The 24,567-nt window shown below is 37.3% G+C and overlaps 3 protein-coding genes across 4 annotated transcripts in view; all 3 read left to right on the forward strand.

Moving 5' to 3' along the window:
• Positions 1–8,818: 8,818 nt before the first annotated feature.
• Positions 8,819–11,347, forward strand: LOC115436899 (tripartite motif-containing protein 16-like). The gene has a single exon (XM_030159870.1). The coding sequence runs from the start codon at positions 8,863–8,865 to the stop codon at positions 10,531–10,533; it is 1,671 nt and encodes a 556-aa protein (XP_030015730.1). The 5' UTR covers positions 8,819–8,862; the 3' UTR covers positions 10,534–11,347.
• Positions 11,348–14,404: 3,057 nt separating this feature from the next.
• On the forward strand, positions 14,405–16,078 carry LOC115436898 (tripartite motif-containing protein 16-like). The gene has a single exon (XM_030159869.1). It carries the CDS (start codon positions 14,405–14,407, stop codon positions 16,076–16,078), a length of 1,674 nt encoding a protein of 557 aa, XP_030015729.1.
• A 2,247-nt stretch (positions 16,079–18,325) lies between these two features.
• The window catches only part of LOC115436896 (solute carrier organic anion transporter family member 5A1-like), a 53,567-nt gene continuing 47,325 nt past the window's right edge, over positions 18,326–24,567 (forward strand). The window contains exons 1-2 of one of the 2 annotated variants that reach the window (XM_030159867.1): positions 18,326–18,487; positions 20,192–21,591. In XM_030159867.1, the coding sequence (XP_030015727.1) occupies positions 20,631–21,591 (961 nt within the window). In that variant the 5' untranslated portion in view covers positions 18,326–18,487; positions 20,192–20,630. Of the gene's footprint in view, positions 18,488–19,880; positions 20,073–20,191; positions 21,592–24,567 lie in introns of those variants that run through there. The other variant, XM_030159868.1, reaches the window with a different exon arrangement.

The following is a 24,567-nucleotide window of genomic DNA, read 5'->3' on the forward strand; positions in this document are numbered from 1 at the left end:
GCTCTGCAGCCTGAGACCCCCACCCCACCCACACCCCCCATCCCATCCCCTCCACTGCTGCCGGCTTTGGGAGGCAGGCTTTTACATCATGAGGAGATCTGAGATACTGGATTCAACATGAGAACAAGTAACAAAATTCCATTTCAAAGCAACACAGAGGGATTAAATAACACTGGTCTATGAGTAGAAAACCTCCAGAATAAAAGTAGTGAGACTTTACCAAGTTTAATCACTAATAAATATCATTTCAGTCCAAAATGGAGTTTCAGAGATACAGTCTTGTGAACTGTGAAATAGTGAGAATTAATGAGAGAGTGGGTTTAATCCAAAGGAATGTTTGTGTCAGAGCAAAATTGCAATACTCTATAGGTTCTTTATACGGGAACATTTAGAAATCTATTGGATAAATGGACATAAACCAACATATATGTGGAATAACACTTTATCAGATACATTGAAAACATCAGATAAACAGCACTTTCGTCATTTGTTTTCCAGTTTATCTTATTATAGTATGTAAAATATAGGCCATTTAATCTCTGAGGCAGATAATTTGTTAAAAAAAATGTAGACTGGTGTAATCATTTTACCTTTTCAGAACAATAATGTTAATAATCCCTCCTAGAGATGCAGCTGATAAAGTTTTACTTGAGGCCTTTTAAGACTAAGTTATAAGTCCTGAACTTTTACTTAATAAAAGTCTCAAAACTAAAAATTGAAGTACCACAAGTGCAGGGATGTAACGATTATCGGTATAATGATAAACCGCGGTAAAATTCCAGACAGTTAGTATTACCGTTTCGAATTCTAACTATCGTTAAACCTTTGTTTAATTACCGCACTTTGAAGAACTCACGGTGATTCTGCTCATTTCCTGGAGAAGCAGTAGCACTCAAGGCATGCATGCGCAGTTTACAGTGTTTGGCCTCTGAAAACATGGCGGAAGGCACCCGCACGAACAGCACTTTGGACCCCCCCCCACAACTAAAAGGACAAAGTCGGAAGTCTGGATGTATTTTGGAATTTTAAAGGATGCTGAGTGGAAACTCATTGAGGATGGTCAACCTGTTGGCAGAAAATGCAGAAAAAAGTCTGTGAAGGGGGGCAACACTTATCTCCCACCTCCCACAACTTTATTAAATATTTTAATGTATATGCGAACAGAAAGTACATTATGTGTGTTATTTTGTTTTGGTTTTTTTTTTTCAAAATAAAACTTGATTAAATTATTTCAGTAGTTTTTAAATATTTTGAGCAGATTTCAACAATAATAATGATAACTGATAATTTTAGTCACAATAACCGTGATATGAAATTTTTGTATCGTTACATCTCTACACATTACATGTAAAAAGAAAACCTTTACTATTAAAATGTCTATAATATTTACTGAACACCATTTATTTGACTGATCCTCATTTTCATGTTTCTTTCCATCACTCGGTTTCACAGGAGAAGTTGTAATAAAATACCATTTAACATAACCGCAAGAGAAATCAGCAGTACAGACAATAATATCAGTATTGTAATAAGTTAAATGCACATGCAGCAGACATGAATACTGCATGCTGCTTTTACACACATTTATTAAACATTAAAGGTCCTAAAAGCAGGTTGGACTGACGTTCCTGCTGTGTTGTTGCAGCAGCAGGAGACAATCTGAGCTGCTCATTTTTATCTTCATTATAATATTTCATATAGATTCTGCCATGTTTTTTTTCTCTTTACTCAACTTAATCCCCAGCCAGTTCTGCAAAAATAAACTGTAACTGAGTATTTTGTTTGCAAAAGCTGTTAAAAGTCGAGAGAGGTTGCTGTGTTTGACAGGTAAGTCCATCGAGGACATATGTTTAACCCTTTTAAAACGAATGTGTCTCCAGTGACACAGTCCTGCATCCACCGTTATTCAAATTACTGGAACTCCTGATCCAAATGTCATCTGAAAGCTGAGATTGGGTTCTTTCTATTGTTCTATTGTTTTATTGTTCTGTGTAACACATGAGGGTAGACGTCTGCGTTGGCAGAGGGGGAGGGGTGGAAGTGGGTGAAGCAGAGTGCAGTCGGTGAGAGAGAGAGGGAAGATTTTTATTACTTTCAGCAGCGTTTTAATGAGGTTTTAACTTTTTTTTGTGGTGAGTTTTTGTAAATAATTGTATATAATTATGATAGTGCTGTTTTGGAGTTTTTTACTAGTGTGTTTTTCCATGTTTTTGTTGAGTTTTGCTGTTTTTTTTTTCTTTTTTGCCTTTTGTAGTCCAACAGCCCAAAAGTTCCGATGGATTATTGATATCAATAGTCATCTGTCCATCATCTGTCCATCATCCGTCCGTCATTCATCCATCATCCGTCTGTCATTTGTCAGTCATCTGTCCATCATCTGTCCGTCCGTCATTCGTCCGTAAACAATTTTTCAAGAATCTTCTCCTAAATTGCCAATCAGAATGACTTGATATTTCTTGTGGGACATCTTTGGGGGAAGGTCTACCAAAAATTTTTTCAAAGAATTAGGAAATATCAATTTTTGAATTTTTATGAATTTTTGAATTTTAAGAAAATACCCATTGGTTTATGATGGGAAAAGTGATATAACTTCAAAACACTTGAAGATATTTTTATAATTACTATTGGCAATAGATAGGGAGTAACACATGGGCTTTCATTTGGTGCCATGACCTTTGACCTTGAGTGACCTTAAAAGGTCAAATTAATGTCTTTAAATATGCTGTTGGACTACAGGACCCCTGGTCCTATTTTTCCACTGTTTTTATCTGTATCTTTGTGGTTCATATAGTTCATTGATAGTTGTGTTATATATGTAAATCTATATGCAGACCTAGCCAGGGCAGAAGAGATGCACTGTCTGTAGGGAGATGACGGATGTGTTTGTCAGTGAAATGAGGGGCTCTGTCTACAACTACACAGTAAGTGAACAAACACTATCACAGGATAAAAAGCACTAGAAAGAATAACAACTAATAAGAACAAGGACACAGAATGATGTAGATGAACTAAAATGTTTGAACACATGCAAAATAGTTGAAAGTTCATTTCTATAATCTCATAATCTTATTATGTACATTTACAGTTGTTTTTAATAATAAATGGTAAAATTTCAAGTCTTTTTAAGGATTTTTTTTTACTGTAACATACTGTTTTAAGCGTTTATTACATATAATAATGGTAATTAATGGACAGATATTAAAAGTTAAGTTCTTCCTGAAAAAACATGCAAAAAAGTTCAATCCAATCCAACTTTATTTGTAAAGCACTTTAAAACAACGGCAGTGGACCAAATTGTTGCACAGAAGAATAATTAAAACCAAAATAGAAGAAATAAAATACAGAATAGATTTTCAAGACATAGAAACAGTACAAAAAAAGAAAAACAGTGCTATACAAAAGTTGGCAAAAAAATCCCCACATTTTCTTACTCTTTTATTGCAAAAACAATATAAAGAAATCTAGGTGGCCTGTTATAATGGTCGTTCTTATAGAATTGAATAAAAAAGGTATGAAATCACTAACACAGCAGACAGAAAAGAGAAGAAAAAAAGCATAGCTGCAGACATCCTGCTGCCATTTGAACTATTCACTCACATCTGATTTGCATCATAAAACCTACTTTGCATAATCTTCAACAGTTTACTTTCACCTCCAATTAACAGCGTCTTTTTAATCCCTGCCAATCACCTTCTGCCGACTGATTATCTGTCTGATTCGCATCCTTCCGTCTGTTTTGCTGGTTTTATTTTTACATTTCATCACATTCCACAGCCTCCCTCCTCTGTCAGCGACCGACTCCTCCTTCAGAGGATTACCGACATGATTTAGCTCTTTGTTTATCTGCAGCTGAAGGTGCTGTGGATGATCACATCAGGTTACTCCTAGTATTTCAGGGTCTGATTTGCTGGAGGTTTTTCCCTCGCTGTTCAAAGATCCCACCTGCAGTTCTTCAGAGGCTCCTTCTGGATCTCTGCACCATGAAACCCTTTTACTTCTTTATAGAGCAGAAATCTTTCTACTAAAGCAGGAGTGTCAAACTCATTTTAGTTCAAGTTCCACATTCAGCCCTATTTTACCTCAAATGAGCCACACCAGTAAAATAATAACATAATAATATGCAAATAATAGTCAAAATTTTTCTCTTTGTTTTAGTGTGAAAGTTAACCCTTTACATGTCACAGTTTTTTTTAAAATATTCAATTTCAATATCAAGGTTTCAGAAAGATGTTTCATTCAGTTATGTTGCTTGCCACGATAATGCAGCTTTGGAGGTGAAAGGTTAAATTACTTTATGAAATAATGTGAATAACCTGAACAACCATGTACACCCTGAAATATCTTTTTAAAAAATAAGTGCAACTTCACCAATATTATGTCGCAGCGGATCTACAAATGCAGAAAACCTTTAGTAACAGGCAATATATTGTTAAAATTGCACTTATTTTCTGAAGAAATGTCAAGTTTCTCATAGTTGTCAAGGTTAGTCACATTTTATTATGACAGGCCGGATTTGTAAATCCAAATATTTTCATAATGTGATTTTACTTTTTTTCACATTAGATCAAGGAGAACATTTGGAGTAGTCATTATTATTATTATTAAATAGGTTGTTAAGTTATTAATTTACTTGACATCACATTGATTTGTATGTGGAACCTCAACACCCTTAACTTTTAATATTGTCAGTGTAATTTCTGCACTTCTGAAGTTCATCCTGTGGGCCGGATTGGACCATTTGACGGGCCGGTTTTGGCCCACAGGCCTTATGTTTGACACCCCTGAACTAAAGGCTGAGAATGTTGGATGTTCTTCTACACTTAAATGTCCTCTAAATCAGTGGTTCCCAACCTTTTTTGGCTTGTGACCCATTTTAACATCACAAATTTCTGGCAACCCCAGACATTCAAAACGGATACTTTTTTTTTTTTTTTGGCTAAAATTTATTTGTTTTTGATCATGTAATAGTTTGCTACACTATGTTGCAAATAAACGTCAATTTTAGATGACATTTAGTCTATATAATGTGTATTATTGTGGACAGAGGAAGTAAAGCCAGGTGTAGATTACTGCACAAAGGGAGAATTTGATTTTTCTTTTTCAGGATATGTACAGTTAGTCCAACTTGGATTTACAAGGCTGACAGTTAATACTGAACAAACAAGAACTCAAACTATGAATTATGAAAGAGCTGCAGCATCTGAAACCGACCACAATGAACATTTGACAGATAAACAGAACCACAGTGTTTCAGTTTCAGACTCACAGTTTGTCTTTTATGGATTGTAATTGTCTCTGTCAACTCACCACATATTTTTTATTAGTAATTTCTTTTTTTTTTTTTTTTTTTTTTATCAATTACTAGAAATTTCAGGTGACCCCATTTGAATTCCAGGCGACCCCACGTGGGGTCCCAACCCCAAGGTTGACAAAACAGTGCTCTAGATAAAAAGTCATATAGTTTTTTCCACCACTGGTTATTCCAGCAGAGTTTCACATGTTGGAAAAATGTAGAGACAGTTTGACTTGGGAAGAAGAACGATTCCAGAAGCAAACGCAGACAATGCACAGTTTCTTTACATGCAGCTGAATTGTTCTTGCCACCAAACCTGAACAACTGGACAAAGTGCAGTGAGCATGCCCAGAGGCTGCAGCAGCTCAGGTGGATCTAATGTACAGTATAATATGTGGATGTCCTGCCTGAGGAGCACACAGGGAATCTGCTCTGGCCTATTTGCTCATTTCACAGAGCACTTCATTGTGTCTGCCCTGTGGGGTCTTAGCCACAGGCTGAAATACAGTACAATCCATCTGTTTTTCATCAGATGCAGTAATAGCCTCTGCTTTATTCCACCTTAACAGTTTAGATGCCTGGGAACAGCAGCAGGAAATGCATAAATTTGTTTTTTTTTTTTTTTTTGCAGGTACAATGACAGGGAACCTTTCTGCTGTTCCTTCGTTGTTCTGACATTAAATGGTGGAAGATACACTCAGATCCTTCACTTCAGTAAAACATCAGTGTTGTTACTGGAAGTGGAGATAATTTGGATTAATTTACATCCAGTTTTATATGCGATAAATCTGAACGCTCATCAACTGATTAACTCATAATGACCTGGTGCTACTTTGTTTAGCACTTCCCAAATGAATTTAACTCTATATTTAACCTTTCTTTAGTGATTTATCACCATTTCTTGTAATTTCATCCTCGGCATTTTGCATTTTTAAGTGAAAATCCTGTGCTTTCCTGTGTTTACTTTTCTGATCATGTAGATGTCCATTAAATCTCAGATTAAAGTTGGGAGTTACTATTTCCAAAACAGAGAAAACTGAAGGAAAAATTACTTTTTTAGTCAAATATATCATTAACTGAACATAAAAACAAGCATCCACAACCTTATTTTGTTCATTTTTTAATCAATTTTGTTCATTTTTATTAATTTAATTATTATTTTATAGGCCATGAGCTATTGAAGGTACTGTGTCCAGTATTGTTGTCTTCATCAGTCACATTTTTTATGTTTCTTCCTTGGGATAATGTCTACAGAGTTTGTTCACAGTTTTCAGAAACTTTGATTTTTTTTTACATTTTTGAAGAATTTTTGAAATATTACAAATTTGTGTTTAGTTATAACAGTCCATATTTTGATGGTTTATAACATGTAAATGGTTACATATATCAGTATAATTACTAATGAGCACTGATAGGAAGTCATATATGGACTTTCATTTTTGTCCATGACCTTTGACCTTGAGTAATGTTGAAGGGTAAAACTCAAGGTCACCAATGTCTAGATTTCAACAATCCTGTTCTCTGAAACTACTGGTCAGATTCATTTCAATTTTTATGTAGCTTCTTTGGGACAATGTCTACAAAATTGTTCAGTTTCCGGAAATTTTGATTTTTGAATTTTTGGCAAAGTTTTGAAATTTTAAAAAATGGAAATGGTTCAACATATCAATCTAGTTCCTATTGATCACTGATAGAAGTCATATATGGAGTTTGATTGAATTAGTTCAGTTCTCCTCCAGTGAAAGTCCCGCCCACTTCTATAGTTAGATTGATCTGCATCCAGACCACAGGACTGGAACATAGAGACAGAACCTGACAACCTCACACATTCAGCTGGGGACTGATGGGGCTTGAGAACATGATGCTGACATACAGGGATGTTGGTCCTGTTTTTGTTTCTGAGACATAGATGTGTGAAGACAGTCACTGTAGTCACGCTCGACAGAACGGGCAGAGTTTCATTACACTATGAAATAACTATCACACCATCATTAAGTTGATTAGATTTCATGAATATCTTCAAGGCGAACCAAATTGATGATTAAATATTTACTGGCGCTGCCCTCCCTGACTGACGGAGATCATATCGCATCTCCCAGAAGACGTACTGTACCAACCTGGGAATACTCTCAGCAGCATCTCATTAACATGTGATATCACTGGTATTTACTGCTTATAGAGGATAGTGTTTTTACTGAAGGTCAGGACCACCAGTGGAAAATATGACCAATAATATGAAACATCTAACAGAAACGGTTATATTTTTAACACAAAAAGACCCAGTGCAACTTTTGTGACAGTTACCAAAACCAAACCAAAGTTCTCTCTGTATTTAAACTTTCTTAAATGATTTTTTACCATTTATCAAAATATTATCCTCTGAATTTGGTATTTTATACTGTAAATCATGTACTTTCCTATATTTAATTGACAGATTGCGTAAATGTTTATGAAAATTCACAGTAAATTCAAAGATTATATCAAAACAGAGAAAACTGAGGGAAAAGTGACTTTTTCTGCAAAATATATCATTAGCTGAACATAAAAACAAGCCTCTACAACTTTATTTTGTTCATGGCACTCATTATTTTGTTAATTTTTATTCATTTGGTTCATTTTATGCATTATTTTATTTGGTTTTGCTCATTTTGTAGTTAATTTTTCATGTTATTTATTATTTCATAGATTTTATTATTAATTTGTGTTCATTTTATTGATAATTTTGGCTGTTTTTTTTCATTCTGTTGCTTATTTTGTTCTTTTTTTTTATATATACTTCATTTTAGTTTATTTTTTTTGCATTTTTCCCACAGTTTTTTTGTCATATCCTACATTTTCAATGCATGTTTTTGATCATCAAAGTGACTTTTTCAGTAAAATATATCATTACTGCCATTTATCAAACTCCATGGTTTTTACTGGTGAATTGATGATGTAGATGATGACAGTAGATGTTTGAGTCTTTATGGACTAAAGAACAGTAACATTGCCTAAAATATAAGGCTTCTCTCTGAAAAACAACAACAACAACAAATAAATAACCGAAACAAAACAATTTTAGATCTTTAGTCAATTTAGTTTTGTGCTTTTTACTGAGTTGAACTGAACAGAAAGTGATGGAGCGCTGACGCCATCATGTGGCAGCATAAAGCATGTGTTGAGATTTTTATGACAAGCATAAAAGTAATGATAATATCTGCAAAGCGGAAACAACAGACAAAAACCAAAAAACTATTATAAGTATTGACAATTCTATCTAATCTAATCTAATCTAGTTTAATGCCATTTATATTTTAGTAAATACAAACAAAAGAAATAAAGTGTCGTCAGTCTGCTCTTCTTCCTGGTTAATTTCTTCTTGCTGCTTCAAACACAGCGTCTTCATTCTATCCTTATATGTCCTTGTCTCCTCTCCTTTGCATCTGACAAGCTGCAGACGAGTGCAACCAACAAGTTGTGCAATCAAAGTGCAGACAGGAAACACTCACTGCACGCACTCATGTTGTTAGGACACACCTCAGAATAGTGTCACTTCCAGGAAACAAGATCAGTTCTCAACGAGAGCAGAAATGGCGCATAAAGGAGTTCAGCTGGACCAAGAGGCATTTTCCTGTTCGATCTGTTTGGATCTACTGAAGGATCCAGTGACTATTCCCTGTGGACACAGCTACTGTATGAGCTGTATTAAAAACCACTGGGATGAAGAAGATATGAAGAACATCCACAGCTGCCCTCAGTGCAGACAGACCTCCACGGCCAGGCCTGTCCTGGTAAAAAACACCATGTTGGCAGATTTAGTGGAACAGCTGAAGAAGACTGGACTTGAACCTGCTGCTGCTGATCACTGCTACACTGGAGCTGAAGATGTGGTCTGTGATGTGTGCACTGGGAGGAAACTGAAAGCTGTCAAGTCCTGTCTGGTGTGTTTGGTCTCCTACTGCCACGAACACCTTCAGCCTCATTATGATGTACCTCAGTTAAAGAAACACAAGCTGGTGGATCCGTCGGAGAAGCTCCAGGAGAACGTCTGCTCTCGTCATGATGAGGTGATGAAGATGTTCTGCCGCACTGATCATCAGTGTATCTGTTATCTGTGCTCTGTGGATGAACATAAAGGCCACGACACAGTTTCATCTGCAGCAGAAAGGACTGAGAGGCAGACAGAGCTGAAGGTGAGTCGACAGAAAATCCAGCAGAGAATCAAAGACAAACAGAAAGATGTGAAGGTTCTTCAACAGGAAGCAGAGGCCATCAGTCGCTGTGCTGATGAAGCAGTGGAGAAGAACAACAAGATCCTCACAGAGCTGATCCAACTGATGGAGGAAAGAAGGCGTGATGTGGAGAAGCAGATCAGATCCAAGGAGGAAACTGAAGTGAGTCGAGTCAAAGAGCTGGAGTCGAAGCTGGAGCAGGAGATCACTGAGCTGAGGAGGAAAGATGCTGAGATGGACAAACTGTCACACACACACGACCACAACCAGTTTTTACTCCAGTATCCATCAGTGTCCAAACTCAGTGAAGATTCAGACTCATCCCACGTCCATATCCGTCCTTGGAGTTACTTTAAGGATGTGACGACAGCTGTGTCAGAGCTCAGAGATAAACTACAGCACAGTCTAAGAGAAGGATGGACCAACATCTCACTGAGAATCACTCAACAATATGCTTTACTGATTAAAGCTGAACCACAGACCAGAGCAGAATTCTTACAATATTCTCGTGAAATCACACTGGATCCAAACACAGTGAATGAATATCTGTCACTGTCTGAGGAGAATAAAAAAGCAACATGTACAAATCGACAACGGAAATATTCTCCTCATCCAAACAGATTCATGAAAGAGCAGCAGGTCCTGAGCACAGAGAGTCTGAGCGGTCGTCTTTACTGGGAGGTGGAGTGGAGTGGACAGAATGTCTGTGTCGCAGTCACATACAAGAATATTAAGACGGAACAAAACGCTTCATTCGGTCTCAACGACAAATCCTGGGCCTTGTACCTTAACTGCAGCCATTATTCATTTTGGCACGGTGGTCTAGGTGCTCCTGTCCCAGGTCCAGTTTCGTCCAGGATCGGAGTGTACCTGGATCACACAGCAGGTATTCTGTCCTTCTACAGCGTCTCTGAAACCATGACTCTGATCCACAGAGTCCAGACCACATTCACTGAACCTCTGTACGCTGGAGTTTGGCTCGATACAGGAGACAGCACACGCTTCTCTGAACTCAGCCTTTGTCCATGAGGTCTTTGTTCCTTTTGTTTCTTTTACTGAAGTGATTTATCACCATTTATTTTAATATTATCCCCCTGAGACCCAGGAAAGTAAAAGACTTTTTTACATTAAATAACTGCCTTGATTGGAAACATAATGCAACAGTTTTTTCCAACATGATATCATGACTCACGTAAATATACACACCACTTTTAATTGGCTTGTTATCTGTACGCATTAGAAGCTTTCTGTGTGTATGTTCATGCTGTTTTTAGGCCCCTGTCCAATCTAATCAATGCATCAAATACCGCTTACTGAGGGTTAGGGTTATGTGAACCAGAGATCTAAATTGACACGCAATCAAATGGCGTTGAATAACACGTAAAAATGCATATGTATAGCACACCAAATGCTATAAGACCTGGCGTCACATACAGTGCCATTTCATGACATCAGTCTAATTTTTTCAGATACATTTTCTTTTTTTTTAATGGAATGTATTTTGCAGTGGACATTGTTTTTGCATTTTATTTTATTTTTTTTAGTAAAGTTGTGAAACTTGTCCACTGTGGAAGACAAAAATGCATTGCTGGGTCCCAGGAGGATATGTTATGTAATGTGCATTTTTAAGTGTAAATCACGCATTTTCCTATATTCAGTTTACTGATTATGTAGCTCAGGGATGTCAGACAAACAGCCCGTGGGCTTAAACCGGCCTCTGAAGAGTCCAGTCCCTCCCATGAAATGTAAAAATTTCACTATTAACAATCAATGATGTCAAAATCATTTTAGTTCAGGTTCCACATTCAGACCAATATGATCTCAAGTGGATCAGATCCATAAAATGCTCTCATAATAACATAAATAACTATAAAAATATTTTTTTTTAAATATTTGTTTTGTGTAAAAATGTAAAATAAATTACATGAAAATATTTACATTTACAAATGGTCATTTAACAAAAAATTGGAATAACATGAACCTGAACTCTCATAATCTCCCAAGACCCAAAGTAAAAAAGTATGTATCTTGATTGGAAACAGCACGATGTAACAGCTTTTTCAGATACTTTTTTTTTTTAATGGCATTTCCTGTGCAGTGGACAGTTTTTTTTTCTTTTGCCCCCACAGTGTACTTTCTGCATTTGTAGATCCACTGTGATCTGTAAGTTCTAATGTACATATACTGAGGCATGATATTGTTAAAATTGTGCTTATTTTTCTTAAGAAATTTCAGGTTGTTTCTGATTGTTCACGTTATTCCCATTTTTGAAGAATACATTTTCATAATGCAATTTAACTTCTTTCATTGTTATTTTTTTTACTGGTTCCACCTACTTGAGATCATATTGGGCTGAATGTGGAACCTGAACTCAAATCAGTTTGACAGGCCTGATGTAGATGTTCATAAAAGCTCTGATAAAAGTTGAGGGTTATTATGTCAAAAACACAGAAAACTGAAGAAAAGGTGACTTTTTCAGTAAATTATATCATTAACTGAACATAAGAACAAGCATCTACATCCTTATTTTGTTTATTTTTTATGCATTTTATTAAATTTAATTGTTATTTTATTTGTTTTTGTTTGTTTTGTTGCCGATTTTAACATTTTATTGTCAATTTTGTTCAGTTTGTAGCTTATTTTGTTCTTGTTGCTTTTTTTTCTCCTTCATTTTGTTGCTTATTTTATTATTTTATTATCAATTTTGTATGATTTGTTGCTTCATTTTGTTCATGTTATGTATTATTTTGTTGATTTATTGTTGATTTTGGTTTCATTTTTCTTTATTATTTGTTTCTTTACTCCAGTCTGTATTTTCTGGGAGAGTTTGTACCAGAAAAAGCCATATGTGGCATAAAATGACAGTTTAGACAGGAACAACATTTCTATTTTCATTTTCTTAATGTGAGCCTGAACCTAGTGTGAGACTGACCTAGATCTGGAAATATCTTTTAATCTATTCTGTTTTATTCATGATTTATCTGTTTATCTTTGATTACCGTCTTTATTGTCTAATTATCACCCAGTTTTCTGTTTTTACTGAATAACCACAAACATGATTTGTTTACAGTAGTGTTTTAATTCTCTTTCCTCTTCCGTTAATAGAACCCTGTACTTTGTGTTAATGACAGTATTAATAGCTGATATTTTGTTTATTTTCATCACTATCTGAAACTGATAAGAAGCATATGTGAATCATTGTATTTCGTGAAGCAGTGATTCCTCATTTCATTCCACTGAGCAGATTTAGTGTTGAAGCTTTACTTAAGTGGATTTTCGCAGTTAAGTCCAAATCATTGCTGTTACGATAAAGGAAGTATGATTATTTTACTTCATACAAATGGAATTATGTTGTAAACAATGTATTCAAGGAAATCTGTATTATGACAAATGTGCATTTTTTTTTAGATTTGCTTGGATTTTGAAGGTTTGTACAATAAATAAAGTTTCAGATCAAAGTGCTTCTAGTTTTTTGTTTTTGCTTTTTATGGGACATTATTATTTAAAAAAAAAAAAAAAAAAAAACATGAAATTGATCTGACAGTGTATTCGAGATAATGATTTGAAGACATAAAATGATGTTTGCAGCAGTTGCATAAACTAAACGGAATTAAAGAAACACTGTTGTTTATGTATTAACTGTAAAGACCTACAACGATTTTTGTAAAACTTCTAAATTAATTTCTCTTGGTATTTAAACTTACTTAAGGGATTTATCACCATTTATTATAATATTATCCTCTGTATTTAGCATTTTTCAGTGAAAATCGGGGAATTCCCTATTTTTAATTTACTGATCATGTAAATGTTCTTAAAAACTACAAATAAATCCAAAGGTCATTATATTAACCCATGAAGACCCAGTGTTACTTTTCTGGCATTTCCCAAATGAATTTTTCTCTATTTAACCTTTCTTAAGCAATTTATCACCATTTATTATAATATTATCCTCTTTATTTCGCATTTCTTCAATAAAAATCTGATATTTCCCCCGATGTAATTCACTGATCATGTAGATGTTCATTAAAACTCAGATTAAAGTTAATTGTCATAATATCAGAAACGGATAAAAAATTAAGAAAAAGTGACTTTTTCAACAAATTCTCTCATTAACTGAACATAAACCCAGTGTGTCCATCCACTGTCATTGATCCAACTCCATGGGTTTTACTGGTGAATCAATGTTGTAGAGGATGATGGTGTTTCCACGGTAACTACGGAGCCTCTGAACATCCAAATGGGTCATATCTGATGATCACGAAAAGATGAAGAACTGTATTTTACACCAATTATTTACATGTATTGATAGAATTAATGGATCAACAGGTATTAAACAGTTTAGATCAGTAGATAGTTTAGGTCACAGGTGGATGTTTGGGTCTTTCTGGGTTAAACAGCTCATTTTATGGTGTCAGGTGTTCAGGTCAGTCCATGTGTTTTTACTGTGATGCATAAAGTCATAAAGTACAGACTGAGGCTCAAAGTTTAGTACAGTCTCTTCACACTGACATGTTCATGGGTTATAAAGTTTGTCACTTATCTTTAATCTGTTACTTATTCATACAGTGACTGTTATAACCATATTCTCCTGAAATAGTGTAACTGTTGTTTTCACTTGATTATAATGTCATTGTTTTGATCTGTATGACTTGTGTCTTGTATTAGTCATCACAATAGCGCTCTCATCCTAGAATGTTGTAAAAAGTTCTTCACCTTCAATACTTTCATTCTGTGTCTGTTCTAACAAGCCAGGTCCAGTTGGTTGATTAAATGTCCGTGTCTCCTCCCCTTTATACCTGAAAACATACTGTGGACCGAAAGGGCAGATAGATTAGATTCAATCAGAGATCAGCCTTATTTAGAGTGACTTTCACACGGTCACAGATAGAACGAGAAGGAAATGGCACAAAAAGGAGTTCAGCTGGATCAGGAAACATTTTCCTGTTCGATCTGTTTGGATCTACTGAAGGATCCGGTGACTATTCCCTGTGGACACAGCTACTGTATGAGCTGTATTAAAAACCACTGGGATGGAGAAGATATGAAGAACATCCACAGCTGCCCTCAGTGCAGACAGATCTTCATACCCAGGCCTGTCCTGGTCAAAAGCACCATGTTGGCAGATTTAGTGGAACAGCTGAAGAAGACTGGACTTGAACCTGCTGCTGCTGATCACTGCTACACTGGAGCTGAAGATGTGGTCTGTGATGTGTGCACTGGGAGGAAACTGAAAGCTGTCAAGTCCTGTCTGGTGTGTTTGGTCTCCTACTGCCACAAACACCTTCAGCCTCATTATGATGTACCTCAGTTAAAGAAACACAAGCTGGTGGATCCGTCGGAGAAGCTCCAGGAGAACGTCTGCTCTCGTCATGATGAGGTGATGAAGATGTTCTGCCGCACTGATCATCAGTGTATCTGTTATCTGTGCTCTGTGGATGAACACAAAGGCCACGACACAGTCTCATCTGCAGCAGAAAGGACTGAGAGGCAGACAGAGCTGGAGGTGAGTCGACAGAAAATCCAGCAGAGAATCAAAGACAAACAGAAAGATGTGAAGGTGCTTCAACAAGAGGTGAAGACCATCAGTCGCTGTGCTGATGAAGCAGTGGAGAAGAACCACAAGATCCTGACTGAGCTGATCCAACTCATGGAGGAAAGAAGGCGTGATGTGGAACGGCAGATCAGATCCAAGGAGGAAACTGAAGTGAGTCGAGTCAAAGAGCTGGAGTCGAAGCTGGAGCAGGAGATCACTGAGCTGAGGAGGAAAGATGCTGAGATGGACAAACTGTCACACACACATGACCACATCCAGTTTTTACTCCAGTATTCATCAGTGTCCAAACTCAGAGAAGATCCAGACTCATCCAACATCCACATCCGTCCTTTGAACTACTTTAAGGATGTGACGACAGCTGTGTCAGAGCTCAGAGATAAACTACAGCACAGTCTGACAGAGGAATGGACTAACATCTCTCTGACCATCACTCAAACACAGGTTCTACTGATTAAAGCTGAACCACAGACCAGAGCAGAATTCTTGCGATATTCCCGTAACATCACACTGGATCCAAACACAGTGAACCATTGGCTGTCACTGTCTGAGGAGAATAAAAGAGTAACAGTTATGAGTCAAGTACAGAACTATCCTCATCATCCAGACAGATTCAGTAACCGGTTTCAGGTCCTGAGCAGAGAGAGTCTGACTGGTCGATGTTACTGGGAGGTGGAGTGGAGTGGGGAGTACGTTGTAGCCGCAGTCGCATACAAGGACATTAAGAGAGAAGGATCCTCAAATGACTGTGGATTTGGAAACAATGATCAGTCTTGGGCTTTATATTATGACAGTTTCATTCCTGTATTTTATTATAATGGTGTAGAGTCTCCTGTCCCAGGCCCAGTTTCGTCCAGGATTGGAGTGTACCTGGATCACACAGCAGGTATTCTGTCCTTCTACAGCGTCTCTGAAACCATGACTCTGATCCACAGAGTCCAGACCACATTCACTGAACCTCTGTACGCTGGACTTGAGCTGTACTCAGAGGGAGACACTGCACAATTTTCTAACCTCAAGTAAATTTCGCACCAGCAAAGGTATGTACATGCAGGGTTCCTACAGGTTTCTACAAGTTAAATTTAAGACTTTTAAATACCTTTTAGACTATTTCACGGCCATACTGGCAAAAATTTGTGACCCATACAATTTAGGAAAATGTATTTATTTACTCCAACGCCTTGAATCCCTCCATTCAGAGTCATTTCTCACCAGGAGCTGCAAAGTTAGAGATAATTGGTTCCTAATTTCAATATAAATTGTCGGGTTGGAACAAGTGGAACTGAGTCCAGTAATGTTACTTTCTTTGCAGTTTGGACATTTAACAGACACATTTAAACACAATACAACCAACAAGTTTATGGAAACAGAACTTAAAGGGCTCACATTTCCCTAAACCCACTTTTATCAGTCTGCGGTTCATTTATTTGTGTATTTGGACCCTAACAGTTCATACAGTTTGAATTTGAACCCTCCAGGTGCTGCAAAACTATCTTTGTATTCATTCCGGCAAAAATCAAGTGGATTTCTACAACCTGTTTTAATTCCTGCCTAATTTGTCACGTCTATGACTAGTTACATCACGACATTTGCACATATAAGGTCCAGACTTCAGACCAACATTTCTCTGAGTACGACATAATTGTTTGTCAGCAGCAGCGGTTGTAGTCCATACTGAAAATATGTCCAAACTTCGAGCCAATTACCTAAAATGTTCAGTTGTTGGTTGTATTAACGAACACAAGTGGCTGAATGGGACAGAGCAGCACAGCCAACAACCTGGAGGGGGCGGGGCCTGAAGTGGCTCATATGCATTTAAAGGGCCAGCGCTCCAAACCACCTTTCTGGTGTCATTACTCAGAAATAGGGTTGAAGATGGACCTGTGGAGTTGAATTAATGAAGAATTCAGACCCAAGCAGAGCATTTACAGTTTATGGAGACCACAGGAAAATGTTGGAAAATGCAGAATTCCATTAAAAAAAACAAAAACAAAATATAACTCCTTTAAGACCTACCATATCAAATGTAATACTTTTTAAAGACTTTTTAAAGTATTAAAGGCAGATTTGTAAATTCAAGTCTTTTAAGACATTTTAGAACACAGTGGGAACCCTAGTATGGACATGTCTCTGTTAATTGCATGATCTGTGCACATAATCAGAACTAGAATTATAAGCTGTAAGTAGTGTTTTCCTGTTTATTGCTTATATTGTGTGGCATTCATTCTATAAATGTGTCCATATTACTATTTGTGCTATGTTCTGCCATCACTGAATGAGAGGAGATTTTTCACAAACCAAAGCACAGGTAATTAATGAATGAATGATTTTGTATGCAGGAAATATAGGATTATTAGAAGTGATTTTACTGAGAACTTTAGTAAATATAACCTCAGAAGGTCATTAAGTTGGATCGGGTTAAGCTGGTTTTGTTCAGCCAAGATCCTTTTCATCCAGCATTAAAATTCCCTTATAATAAAGTGTGGTCATGTTAATCATATGTGTTGGCATTAATCATAGGTTATGATGTTATTATTCTGCTGCTCTGACCCATTGGAGGTCATACTGGTTTGTAAATATATACATACATATTAAATAAAGTTGTGCTTTTAAATGGTGATTTATTTTGCTTTTGAAATCATCTGGATATGTTGTAAATGTATTATAGTATACTTAGAATTTAACCTCCTGAGACCCAGGAAAGTGAAAGTTTTTGCTTTTTTTAATTTTATTTTTTAATTTTTTTTTTACATTAAACAATTGTCTTGAATGGAAACTGCATATTGCAACCTTTTTTCAGATTTTTTTTTGTGTGTTTTTTTTAATTATTATTTTTTCTTATTTATTTATGTACTTTTTTTTATGGAATGTCCTTTGCAAGGGACAGCATTTCAAGTAAAACTGTCAATCTTTTGTCCCCTAAAGAAGACAAAAATGCATTGATGGTCTCAGGAGGTTAAAGATTGGTTGTAGCTGAACAGATTATACTTTTATATTTGGGTGTTTTTGGATTATTTGTAATGATCAAATTGTCCACTAGAGGTCCCTCTTTACACATGTAGCTGCCGTAGTAACTTCCTGTGTGTTAAAGATTTTATTTTATTTTGTTAGAATATTACCTTATACTGTGTCTTTAGTCCCATGTACAACATATTTCCTTAAATTTTTTACATACTAGTAAGTTTTCTGTTTTTGTGTTAATATGAGTGTAAATAAAGCTTTTTTATTTTGAACACACTGTCGTCCATGTTTTCTCTGTGAATGTGTCTGACTTGACGAACTGAAGTGGGGGATGTTTTGTATCAGAAATTTATTTTTTTCTTTTTAACACCAACATGTTTTTTCTCCGGTCTTAAAGTCCTGTCTCTTTGGGGTTTTTTTATTACCCAAACAGGGACACTGAAAGTTCGTGTCGTCTCCCCAGAAAACCAGGTTAGTGAACCGTTTTCTTGCTCGTGTTATTTTATTCAGGGTTTGCGGCTTTGACTGAGGCTAACCGGGAGCTAGCAGCTAAACTTTTCAAAGTAAAACCATCAAATAATCCAATCTCAATCTTAAAACCGTGCGTTAGTAGTTTACAGATGTTTTGCAGAACTATAATAGGCACGTCGTTAAATGTGTCCTCTAAAATACTAATGCTGTTTTTAATGTAACGTTAACAAATGCCGGTAACAGCGTTTAGCTCAGTTAGCTAGCTACTCACTAAACTGGTCCTTTGCTAAGAATCTCTACATTAAAATGAGACATGCCGAATTAATCTGGAGACTCTAGCGATGTTTAACTATGCACAGATTATTACTAAATATTTATCTGACAGGAAAGCACAAGGAAATCAATGTTAAATGGATGGATTCAATAATAGGATTCAGTTCGACAACGCGGGCCTCGTTTTTAAAGCATAAAAGAGCAAAGTTTTTGCTACGTTAAATGACTTCTCACAATTAAACGACGCAAATTTTAATATAATTGAATATTTCCATTGAATTTCTAACAAGCTAGACTTACTCGGCTCAGAGTAATTGACTGTTTTTTGTTTTTGTTTTAGTTTTTTCCAGATTTTATTATCCAGACTGTTAGATTAACTTAATATTTTAGAGTAGTTCACCATAAAAGACTTAAAGACAATGTTTTCTTTTTACAGTTTTATGACATTTTATAGACCAAGACCAGACTAAAGCATGAACACTTTCATAGATATACACAGTTAATATTGTTAGTATTATAAATATTGTGTCTATTCATATTTTGTCTGTTTTTATAAGCTCTCATTTTACTTTTGTTAAATTTATATTAAATTGTTTTATTGTAGTTTTTATTAGCTCTCATTTTACTTTTGTTAAATTTATATTAAATTGTTTTATTGTAGGTTTTTTTTTTTTTTTAATTTTATATTTGCGCTATTCTTATTTTCTGACGTATTGTATTTTTTAATTTGTATTGTTGCACTGACTAGAATAGCACTCCTAATTTAATTGAACACACAATGACAAATTCTATTCTATTCTATTCTATTCTATTCTATTCTATTCTATTCTATTCTATTCTATTCTATTCTATTCTATTCTATATTCTAACAAATTGATGGGCAGATTAATCTTAATTGATGATGAAAATAATCACAGTCCTACTTTTTGGACTCTCAGACATAAATGCACAAAAACACACACACTCACTTATTATTTTGTTATTTTTCCTTTAATTTAATTTCAAGTCTTAGTCTACACTTGATTTCTTTCTTGTCTGTATTTCTGACAGCTTTCAGATGATGCTTTTATTTTGAAGGGGTGTCTTCCGGTTTCGTTTGCGTTAAATCGTCAGCTTGCACTTGTTTTGGGCAATAGCGGCTTTGAGCAGCTGAGCACTGCGGCAGCCCGACACCGGACTCCCCGGACCTGTACCGAACACCAGCTGTTTCCTCGACGACCGCGCTCCTTTCCTCGTGTCTGTCTTTCCACAGACATCTCCAGAGATTCAACCGGGGATATAATCACTGAATGCCAGACTGGGTGGACAGCTGGTGCGGTGATCACATCGGGGGGGATGCCCTTGACTTGGGGAGGAGGAGTCAGGAGGAGAGGGGGGCCACTACCATCACCATGTAATGTAACTGTGTGACTGTGTGATCTTCATTGGCAGGGGTGTCAGGGATGCGGCGCGGAGCTCACTTCATCCATGCCATCGTCCTGCTGAGAGAAATGCTGTGCATCTGCAGGGAGCCCTGGCCCTGGAGCTGGATCTGTGCGGGTCGAGCTGAGGAGGCCTGAGTGGGTCTCCACGTCAGGATTAGATGGTGGCAGAAAGCAGGCAAGTGTGCACAACAAGATAAACAAACCCGGTGGCTATCATCCAGCCGGTGCTGCAGATAAGCAGAGGCTGTGGGTCTGCTTACCCTCTGGTTATCATCTGTGCTTTTTTTGGACCCCTCTGGACACCACAGACTCTATTTGAGGGAGTAGATGTTCCTATTAATAATAAATGTGACGGGCAGCAGCCTCTGAACTGTAAAGTAGGCTTGGCACTGGGTTGGTTTATTTTTTTTAACCCCTAAAGAAAGCTGTTTGACTGGGGAAAAAAAATGGCTGACCACGAGGAAGCAGAGTTATCGGAATCCCTTCAAAAAGAAGATGGGTTTTCTAGTGAGCCAGAGGAGCAAGGGACAAACTTTAAATCGAAAAGTTTACCTATCTTAAACGAAACAGCGCCTCAAGAGGAGACCTTACTGACTAGCTCAGTCCAGATGTCCATAACAGCTGAGGAGAGCGCAGAGTTCATCCAGCTCCCACCCAAGACCGAGTCCTTTCAGGCCGAGTCCCCGACCCGAACCGGCTACCTGCCAAAGCCGGGGAAGGCGGCGCTGAACCGGCCCAGCTCATACATGGAGAACTCTGAGATCCGTAGGAGTAAAAGCATGGCCAGAAGGAAGGCACCGGGGTTCTTGGCCTCCAGGCTGGCTCAGATCCGTCTGCCCAGCAGGAAGCACCTTAGCATCATCCTGCAGGACTCTCGCTGTTTCCTGTTCTGCATGTGCTACCTGACATTCATCCAGTCGCTCATGGTGTCGGGTTATCTCAGCAGCGTCATCACCACCATAGAGAAGCGCTACAGCCTCAGGAGCTCCGAGTCGGGCCTCCTGGTCAGCTGTTTTGACATCGGGAGCCTCCTAGTGGTCGTCTTCATCAGCTACTTCGGTGGACGGGGACAGAGGCCTCGCTGGCTGGCGGTAGGCGGGGTTTTCATCGCTGTGGGTGCTGCCCTCTTCTCCTTACCTCATTTCATCTCCCCAGCCTATCAGATCCAAGAGGTCAACTCATCCTCAGCCAACGAGGGCCTGTGTATGAACAGCAACACCAGCGCCAGGGACCGCGTTGACATCACTTCCTGTCCCAGAGACCAGGAAGGCAACGAGCACAACCTGTACGTGGCGCTGTTCATCATTGCTCAGATCCTGGTGGGAATGGGATCGACGCCCATCTACACACTCGGACCCACCTACCTGGACGACAATGTCAAGAAGGAGAACGCCTCACTGTATCTCGGTAAGACTCCACCTTCTGCACTACAGGTGATGCCTATAGTGGCCAATGTTGCTGATTGGAGTATTACCCCGCCCCCCGAAGGGGAGGCAAGAGGTATTGTTTTTCATTAGGTTTCTTTGTTTGTTGATACTTTAGCAGCAAAACTATTGGTTGAATTCAGACCAAATTGAGTTTATTCATTGCCAGTGACCCAGAATACATGTCATTACATTTTGGGAAAGGTAGGTCAAAGGTCATATTTTTATAGATTTTTAAAAAAATCTTCCCATTTACTTACAATTGACAAAATATGTGTGAAAGGCAGGGTTTGTTGGGCCTGGCACCACTTGTTTATCTGGTTTAAATCTGAACCAGTCAGTGAAATCTGTGATGGATGGGGTTTGTTTATAGCAGGGGTGTCAAACATGTGGCCCGTGGACCAAAACCGGCCCGCTGAAGGTTCCAGTCTGGCCTGCAGGATGAATTTGCAAAGTGCAAAAATTATGCTGCAGATATTAACAATCAATAATGTTGAACTGGTTTTAGTTCAGGCTCCACATACAGACCATTATGATCTCAAGTCAAATAATATAATAATCTAGAATAACTTTCTTCTTGCTTTAATGTGAAAGAAATAATATTACATTATGCCCATAAATAATGTTTTTGTGCAAAAAATAACTTTAATTGATGACTTTTAATGACTATAAATATAACAATAAAATGTAAACAATCTGAAATGTCTAAAGAAAAATCAGTCCAATATTCTGCCTGTTACTAAACGTTGTGTATTTGTAGATTCACTGTGATCCATAAACTGTGTTAATAACATAATATTGTTGAAATTGCACTTATTTTTCTGAGGAAATTTCAGAAATGTACATGGTAGTTCAGGTTATTCATATTTTCATAATGTAATTTTACTTATTTTTTGCCCTAAAACAGTTATTATTTATTGGTTAATTTGCCTAATATTTTACTTGTCCGGCCCACTTGAGATCAAATTGGGCTGTATGTGGAACCTGAACCAAAATGAGTTTAACACCCCTGATTCAATACAACGGCAATGTTTTAATTCAAGCAAAAAATGGCCCTAATATTCCTCAAAATGTACTTGAAGTTATATGACAGTGCAGCCCATAATATGATAGAAAATGTTACAATGTGCCAGATGTTTTTGACTGTTATAGACTATATAGATCATAATCTGAAGTCTATAATGAGTGCTTCTAGGTTTGGAGCTACTGTACTGAATCAGTTTCGCGAAGTCCCAGTTTTCATCCGTCTTTCTCAGATTATCATTTTTGATCTGTTTTCATTCCTGCAGTAAACACACAAACACAAGATGCTGTTGTCACAACTCAACAGCCAAAACACATTCCATGAACTCCTGCAGGTTAACCTGGGGAACACTTTTAATGCGACACACTTTAACTCTTTCGGTGCCAGACAGTTAAGGGGCTAATAAGCCTTAAAAGTGCCACAGAATTTGGCTATTTTTCAGTATTCAGTAATTTCCCAAGCAGAAAACGAAACGCGAGCTCTTCCTTGGTCAAAAACCGCTCGGTAACATCCGACCGATTGCTAATTAGATTCCAAACGCACCAGACGCAGCCGATTCATTATTGATCGTAATTTGCATAATTTATTCGGTCGCGTGACCTCAAATTCCCGTCTGATTGGTCTCAAAAGGGGGACACAGAAAGAATGTCATCGAAATGTGAGAAAGAAATGGGGGTGGATGGTTTGTTTGTACACAAATATGGCGTGTTCTCCAAAGCCGATCTGATCGGCCCGTGGCACTTTAAAGGTTGTATTTGTAAAGCCGATTTAATCAGCCCATGGCATTGAAAGAGTTAAAGGGTTAGTGTGTGATTAGGGCTGGGCGATAAAACAATAACGATATATGTTGTGATATAACTTTCCCTCGATAGAAATATGAGACATGCTCAATACAATTTTGATAAAATTCATTTGTCCATGTTTTAACAGATGAAAGAACAGCCAATCATAATTAAGTAGCGCTGCACTGAACCAATCACACTAGAGCCACGTCAAGTTAGGTTGACACCCACAGCACAGGCATAAGAGCAGCCGCAGCACACATGCTAATGTTTGGGCTGCTGTTGGAGATAATGAGTGTTCCCTAAGGAGAAAGTTTGACCAAGAACTCGGGTGATCGGGTTACTGAGAAGTAGGGTGTGAACCGTTTTGGTTTGGGGCTTTCAATGCAATACGGAGGTGTACTGAATAAATACATGTAGCCTATGTGAAGAACGCAAACACTCACCTTCCCACACGAACCTTGAAGTGAAACGCACACAGAATGGGCAGGTTAGGTTTAATTTTCGGTTTACACCAGTTACAGTAGTTATGGAACTCACCCCTGTGAAAATGGTCTGTTTTGTTTGTGTTCTCTCTCTTTTTTTTTGTAACTTCTATTTATTCAAGTTTTATGACAACTTTACAAACAATAAACAAAGAAACATTAAAAATGGTCAGTAAAAATTAAAATTCCAATGATGCTACAGGACTGGTCTATGTAATATATGCTTGTGCAACATCACTAGCACTCTGAGGTAGTACATAATGTTTGCACAATATATAGTATAGTATAGTATAGTATAGTATAGTATAGTATCATATAGTAAAATAAAACACATAAGTACGTGAGTCCAGAATGTTATTTCTTTACAATCAAAGTGAAAAGGAAGACGAGCAGAGAAAGCAAAACAAAAAGCGATAGATATCCATCGTGCTATGTATTTAAGTCCAAATTATACTGCACTCTCAAAAGTTCCAGTGGCTTCCTCCATTTCTGCAGGAAAATATGCGTCCTTTTGTTAATATAGTGTAGTTTTCTAGTTTTACCAGTATCAGAACTTCTGAGATCAGGAATTTCCACATAGGAATGGAAGGCGGGTCTTCTCCAACCCATTATGGCTTTCCTTGCAAGCATTTGTGTTCTCTTTTAAAACTTGAAAGCTTTTGCCTGCT

This window comes from Sphaeramia orbicularis, chromosome 17 (assembly GCF_902148855.1).
Source record: "Sphaeramia orbicularis chromosome 17, fSphaOr1.1, whole genome shotgun sequence".
Taxonomy (NCBI): domain Eukaryota; kingdom Metazoa; phylum Chordata; class Actinopteri; order Kurtiformes; family Apogonidae; genus Sphaeramia; species Sphaeramia orbicularis.